Source organism: Corella eumyota, chromosome 3 (assembly GCF_963082875.1).
Source record: "Corella eumyota chromosome 3, kaCorEumy4.1, whole genome shotgun sequence".
NCBI classification, from domain to species: domain Eukaryota; kingdom Metazoa; phylum Chordata; class Ascidiacea; order Phlebobranchia; family Corellidae; genus Corella; species Corella eumyota.
In genome coordinates, this window is record NC_137492.1 from 8,706,922 (window position 1) to 8,713,837 (window position 6,916).

A 6,916-nucleotide genomic window follows, 5' to 3' on the forward strand; every position below is an offset into this window, starting at 1 on the left:
TATAGTGCGTATTGAAATCGTAGACGTTGACAGATGCCGTCGCGTTATTCTACTGTTATTATCTCGTTTCAGATTACCAGGCTAATCAAATTAAGGTGTGAGTAAATATACAGTTATTTGTGATATGTTGTTTGTTAAGAAGCTAGTAGAAAACACTTCGACAAGGGAGAAGGTAGATTAAAGTGTCATAGAGGCTATTTGTTAGGGCTACTCATAAAAATATTTGAGTTGAAATACTTCTAGTTTTTTAACAAGTATTAAATAAAATAATAGATAGTCCAGTTTATTATTGAAAATAACTAAATTAAAAAAATGGAAGCAAAAAGCTTTCCAAGACGTGTAGAAACTTACGAACAATCAGTCACAAGAATTAACCCTCCCAGCGAGGTCTCGAGTTCGAGTCCCACCCCAAGCACAAGTTCCCGTATTACTCAGCAGTGGCCCGGACCTGAGAGTCTAGCTTCGATCCGAGAAAGTGAATCAGAAGGGGAAAACAACGTCAAAGTAAAAAAAATATTTGATTTTTTAACACTTTTCAATTAATTCTGATAAAATCAGGTTTTTGAAAAAAAAAATTACTATTTTTAATTTAATAATATTGACTTCTGTCATTTATTTTTAGATAAGTACCTTTGCGCCCATTTTTGAAAAACCAACACCTGTCAGACGCCGTAGAGACGACTTCGAAGACGAGGAAGATGACCTTTTGGTGACCTCGGGCGACCTTGACGAAAATGTGAGTGGCAAAGTTGGTTTGTTCGACGTTGTAAAAAGAGAATTTCGATGCAAAACTGCGGTGATTACTAACAGGGCAATATACGAAGACCCAAAAGCGGTTGTCAGAAAACCAAAAGTGAATTTTATACAGGTATTTCTTTAAATAAATTGTGTTATTTTATGTTTTCTGTTTTGGTTGGTTATTAGAGTCGTGCTGTTATTTTTTTTCTTGGTTAATTTTTGTGCTACAACTATGTATTGGTACCGGTATTTTTATATTAACGTTTAGGATATGAAAGCCAAGGTTAGTATAGCAATGGAAGTAAAAAACAAAGGAATGGAGGAATTACAAGCCAAAGACTACAGATTAGCAACCAAATACTTTCACCAAGCCTTGTTGTATATAAAAGGTAACAAAAAAGGGCAAACTGAAGTTTAAAAATATAAACTAACACAATTTTGATATTTTTTTTTAGGTTTAGACCCAGACGAGGGAGTAACTTGGAATCCTGAATTTGAATCTATGGACAAAGACAAAATGCCGTTAAGGGTTATGCCAAATGAGTTAAAAGAGATCAAAGAAGCGGTGGAGATTGACTGTTACCTTAACTTAGCAGGTTAATTTACACTTACATCAAAACTAAAAGTAATTTATTGTTAAAAAAATTCGGTTTAATTTTCCGTCTTTTTTACATTTTGACATGGTGACTTTTACTTAAGGCTTAATTATGAATAGCAATTATATTGAAAGTATTTGAACAGAGTTATTTTGAAGAGGTCCTTTAGACTAATATAGGATTAACTTGAATAGGCGAGGATTATTTCTAGTTCCTTGTATTGCTTTTGACGATTTTATTCAGGGTTACTTACAAACGGTTAATGTAATTCGTTTTATATTGAAAACCCACAACGCTATATAAAGTCAAAAGGTTAACCTATTATTTTTAAGTTTGTTGTATTTTATTTTCAATTGTAACAATAGTTGATTCTTTGTTTTGGATACAGTTTGATATTGATACCTTTGACAGTTTAAATAGGTTCAAAACAGCTGGCAAAAACACAACGAACTCTCCAAAAGCATGACACTTTAAAATAAACAAATACAGCTTTATGAAAAAAATAATTTTGAATAACTAATATCGCTTTTTAAAAATTGAAAAATGACAGCGTTAAATAATATCTTGAATCACGTATATTGGTCATCCGATATTTGTAAAAAAACATATCATCAATTTTTCAACTTTTGATTTGATCTGTTACAAAAGCGCATGGCATTCTCCCATGTTGACTAAATAGTTTTGACTTAGTTACGTTTTTCATTACAATACATATCCGTTATAGGATATGTTTAAATAATACTATATGGCAATTCTCATTGAAGGTTTGTTATAGTGGTTGATATGTAAACATATTATAAAGCGTGCTGAAGATATTGTTTAAAATAAGAGTGATCAATTAATTAATGTCTTTCACATTTTATTTTTTGTTTGTAAAATGTTTTTAATATTTTATTTCATTGTTTACTATCTAAAACAGCTGAGTAAATTCTCGTAAAGGCGACTAAATTATGGTAACTATTTAAGATGGTATCTGCCCATATTATACCATAAACCTTTTAACCGGAAGGAAATTTACCCGAAAATCAAAATTGACATTTTAACAAAATTTTGGTCAACCTTTTTTAAAAATTTAAGGGCATTTTTTAAGGAAGAGTTTGGGTAAGAAAGGGTTGATAGAAAATGTCTTATTTTCGGTCAAAAGCTGTTTTCAGGCATATAAGTTTTGGTTAAAAGGTCATTCGGCAGAATGGTTTTCAGTAAAATGACAAGAATTCGTATTAAAAATGCCTATAGGCATAACTAAAACTAAAATTTATAAAAAATTTTTTATGTGTTTTGTTCTAAGGTTAAGAAATATCATCGTATAAGCACATGCGTATTTGTTTCCATTTTGCTAACAAAAAGTCTTTAAAATTGTTCATAACCAAAATATATGTTTTTTTGTAGTTTGCCTTATGCACAAAGAGCGGGTTCCCTACAAGAGAATAAAAGAATATTGTTTGCACGTTGTCGATATTAGAGACGACCACATTAAGGCTAATATGCGTGCAGGAATGGCATGTTATTACCTAAGAGAATATGAACTTTCGAGATTTTATCTTCAAAACGCAAAGGACTACTCACACGAGCCAATGGGTAGGCTGTATTTAATTAAACATAAATATAGTTACTTTGGGTATTTAGTTTCATGTTGCCTTTGGCAGATATAAATATTTAAAATGATTTTTCTTGATAATAAATTTCTTGACAATTTTTTGACGCAAAAAAAACTTTGTACTATATATAAAATCTACGACTAGAAGCAGTGGGGATCAAACCTAAATCATGAAGCAAAAAGGTTTATAGTTGTACCAAACCATCGAATTTATTTATATTGACTTAAGTGTGTACGTTGTTATGTTAACATTTTTTTTTTTTTTTTTTTTAGATCTTAACATTAAGAAATATTTGCACATGGTTGAAACGCAACTTTTGAAATCAAGAAAAAAGAAGTAAATGCGCCCACACAATTAAAAACAGTGCAATTTTTTTACAACGAAATTTTTGTCTGATTTTTTACAGCCCATCAAATCTCATTGCTTTTGCAGTTTTTCCGAAACTATAATTACTTTTATGGCTATATAGAACTGTTAAGTTAACACGTTTCTATTTTTATTCACTTAATGCTCTTTATTAGTTGAAAAAAAAATTGTTTTTATTTTCTTGGTAGTCTATGCTTAAATTATATTTTAAAAACATTGCCAAACATTTTCTGATTGATGGTGTTGTCACAAACAAAACAATTCACATAACTGCCTTAAAAATAACCACGAAAATTAAAAACCGAGCATCGCACGCAAATTCTTCACTGTTAAAAATTTTCGTAAAATTTACTTACGAAATTGCAGTAATTATTTTACAGTTGGTTTTGTCAAGGTAAATTACTGCTAAATTAGTAAAATTAACATTAAAAACGGAGTAAAGATTTTACTATATCACAACGTTTTAATATTGACAGGTAAAAACGTTAACTCTACTTCCAAAAACGCTGTAAACTTTTTACTTATCAAGTCCGTTTTATGGAAAATCGTAAAAAAGTAAAATTTACGTACAAAAGGTTGTAATTATTTTTTTATTTATCAATTTTTTTTTACATGAAAAAATCACGTACACAAACGACGTATGTTTTTATTTCATACAATGTTATGCTAGTCAAAGTATAGAAAGCTAACCTAGCCCCGTTAGGTTAGTTTTCTATGGTCAAATGTATGTTATGATAATATGCACCACTGTTAATTTACCAACTGGCTACTTGTCCTAACGATAATATTAATAATCTTACCATTTTTATTATGTTAAAATAGCAAAGAAGTCTGTATTGCGACTAATTATTTTTAAAAGTAAATTTAACTTAACGGTCCGTAAAATAGAATCACGTGATATTTATTGGCCAATTAAATTATTTTGAATTTTGCATCTCAGCAGCGTGGAATTGGTCTTTATTAAACAAATGCTTATTGTTATGGTTTGTGGAATGTAGTGCAATTTAGATATCTAAGGCAATTTTTTGAACAGTAAGTTTTGAACAGTAAAGTTTGTATTTAGTTTGACAATATTGTTAGGTATTTAGGATCTAAATTATGGTAGCTTAAGGCTGCTAGCGTCTGCATGTTTTTTTAAGTTTACATCTGCGCCCGTTTATGTATGTTATTAATTTTAAACTGGTACTAAAGTGAATAACTACCCACCAGTTTATAATTTTTACTGCTTTGTTACACTAATGTGAAATATAGGGCTATGGTTTAATTAATAGTTTTTTTTTGTAACTCATTGGGGCAAATGTACTAACATTTAAACTAGCCTCAAATATATCATTTAATTTAGATATATTACCTATTTACGTTATAATGGACATCTATTGTTGTTGTGTTAAAACTTTTGGAAAAGAATTTCTCATTTTTAAAGAATTGGTTAAACATTTAAAGGCACATGTTCGAAAGGGCTGTAAAATAATATGTCCGTTTACTTAATGTGATCGAGAGTATAACATTGTTTCATTATTTTCCTCGCACATAAGTTGCTATCACCATGATAATAATGACCATAGTTCTTATTTATATACAAGTGATGTTAATGATCAAAGAGTTAACATGGGTAGTTTAAACGAAATTTCCTTTTTTAATAAATCTAATGAACCATAAGATACTTCTATATACTAATACTGTTTTTTGTAGAGAGCTGAAATGGAATTAAGTAGTAATAAGTATAAAAATGAGTTTGACATTTTTCTCGCTTCATTCCTATCTGAACTTAGTGACGAAAAAAGATCAATGTAACTAGGTTCTTAAAAGAATCTGGAGTTGAGGCTAAGCAAGACATGCTTCTTGTTTGTGGAAAAGATTTGCAACCAATTCTTAATTTATTTGAACGAAGAAGGTTTATTTCAGCTCTTAAAAAAGGTCAGTTGTTATAAAATAACTAAATAATTTATTTGGCTATTTTAATTTTAAAACTAATTTTAATTTGGGTTAAAACTTTAAATTTAGAGTTAATCGGAAAAAATAGTAACACTTCAAGTAGTGGTAGTTCCACTGAGCTTGTGGAATCTGACTCAAGTGTTTCAGCTGATGAGTGGGTAATTAATTTTTCTGTGCCATGGGAGAAGTTTCCCGAAACCCTTGTGGAAAGTTGTATTAATGGAATAAAACCCACACCAACAAATAGGCTAGAAATAATAAGGATTTTGGTGGATTCGATACTAGAAATGACAAAAAAACCTAAAACATCAAGCTTAGATTATATTGCCATGGAAATAGTAAAGAAATATCCTAATTCTTTTGAAGATACAATTGATGGTGTTCGAGTTGGTTCTGGTCATGCTTCCTTAAAAAGGCAATTGGTTTTTAGAGTAGAAAATTCTATTCGTCGAACAAAAAAATATATTGTGCCAAATAAAAGACCAAATTCAACTACTAAATATTCATCGTATGGTTGTCAAAACTGGGACCCCAGGATTTTAAACGAAGACGAGCTCAAAGGTATTCAGCAACAGCTTGTTGATGAATTTAAAAAAGGAAAGCCAGATTATGCAGCGGTAAAAAAATGGATGATGGAATCATACCCTCTACTAAGAAGCTTGATAAACCAAAACAAGAGTTTAATTGAAGAAATTAAAAAGAGTTGGCCATTTCTGTTTGACATAAACATGATGTCTGATCACTATCAGAAGTGAACTTAAACAACGAGCTCATTTACTGAGTTAAGTGAGAAGTTCATGGCACGAGGAATAAAAATATATCGGTAATTTTTTTCCGACATTTATATTTAAGTATTTTCAATTTTAAATAAACATATAAATAGTACTTCACGTTATTTAGAGCTTTGAAAGCAAAGGCTGTCAATTACAATCTTAAACAAGAAATAAAATCAGACTGTATGTTCTTGGGAACAAAAACTCCAAAATCCATTGGTTCATTAGAAATGGTCACTCAGTATTTCGGGGAAAATGTAATGTTTCTATACAGAATTTTTTCTGTAAGTTATTTTATACCAATTTTTAATTTAAATTCCTTAACTACTAGTTAAATTTATTAACTTTTAGAAGTAATGTGCTTATAACTTTAAAGGTAAATGCCCTTTCTATATTATAAATGTATTTTCAAAATTTACTTTTAAAGGATACGGCAGACATGGCTGACATTTTGACCCTACACCAATCAAAAATACCTAACAGCCCAGTACTTCTTATATCAGGTAAATAAAGAATATCTTTACTTTAAAACATTTTACTTATTTAAAAAAAAATTTTTTGTAGGTGAATCTGTGGGGAGTGGAAAGGCATTTTTTGTATGCATAAAGAAGAATATAGTTGCGAAATGTAATTCCTTTGACATTGCAATCACCTACCTTTATGCAAGTTACTTTGTTTTCAACTTGGCCTATCCAAAAGAAATTGCCTTAACGCTGGAGTTTTAATCTAATTTCAAGGTCAACAATTGTTCAAAAAAGTTTGTTTTTGATTGGTTAAAAAATTGATAGTTTATTTGTGTAAATGGTAAAATCCCAAAGAAAAATTATTGCCAAAAAAAGTACCGGATATTTTGAATGCTGCCAAAAATTGTGTCCAATTTATTATATTAAAAATACCTCATAACTAAATA

At 29.8% G+C, this 6,916-nt stretch overlaps 2 protein-coding genes across 2 annotated transcripts; both read left to right on the plus strand.

The window, feature by feature from the left end:
- Window positions 1-132: 132 nt before the first annotated feature.
- LOC145745362 (uncharacterized) lies at window positions 133-4,775 on the plus strand. The gene is made up of 6 exons (XM_082563414.1): window positions 133-504; window positions 623-868; window positions 1,007-1,127; window positions 1,194-1,334; window positions 2,724-2,912; window positions 3,205-4,775. Exons 1-6 carry the CDS (start codon window positions 313-315, stop codon window positions 3,270-3,272), a joined length of 957 nt encoding a protein of 318 aa, XP_082419540.1. The 5' UTR covers window positions 133-312; the 3' UTR covers window positions 3,273-4,775.
- A 184-nt stretch (window positions 4,776-4,959) lies between these two features.
- LOC145745928 (uncharacterized) lies at window positions 4,960-6,916 on the plus strand. The gene is made up of 5 exons (XM_082564109.1): window positions 4,960-5,215; window positions 5,303-5,984; window positions 6,134-6,290; window positions 6,434-6,509; window positions 6,571-6,916. The coding sequence occupies exons 1-5, from the start codon at window positions 5,134-5,136 to the stop codon at window positions 6,729-6,731; spliced, it is 1,158 nt and encodes a 385-aa protein (XP_082420235.1). The 5' UTR covers window positions 4,960-5,133; the 3' UTR covers window positions 6,732-6,916.

What these genes read in the sequence shown, in the direction of transcription:
- LOC145745928 (XM_082564109.1), top strand. Translation starts at nt 5,134, where the DNA reads ATGCTTCTTGTTTGTGGAAAAGATTTGCAACCAATTCTTAATTTATTT. An exon ending in ATGTCTGATCACTATCAGAA is followed by an intron (nt 5,985 to 6,133) that starts GTGAACTTAAAC and finishes CACGTTATTTAG; the next exon opens with AGCTTTGAAAGCAAAGGCTG. An exon ending in CCCAGTACTTCTTATATCAG is followed by an intron (nt 6,510 to 6,570) that starts GTAAATAAAGAA and finishes AATTTTTTGTAG; the next exon opens with GTGAATCTGTGGGGAGTGGA.
- LOC145745362 (XM_082563414.1), top strand. Translation starts at nt 313, where the DNA reads ATGGAAGCAAAAAGCTTTCCAAGACGTGTAGAAACTTACGAACAATCA. An exon ending in CAAAAGTGAATTTTATACAG is followed by an intron (nt 869 to 1,006) that starts GTATTTCTTTAA and finishes ATTAACGTTTAG; the next exon opens with GATATGAAAGCCAAGGTTAG. An exon ending in CTGTTACCTTAACTTAGCAG is followed by an intron (nt 1,335 to 2,723) that starts GTTAATTTACAC and finishes GTTTTTTTGTAG; the next exon opens with TTTGCCTTATGCACAAAGAG.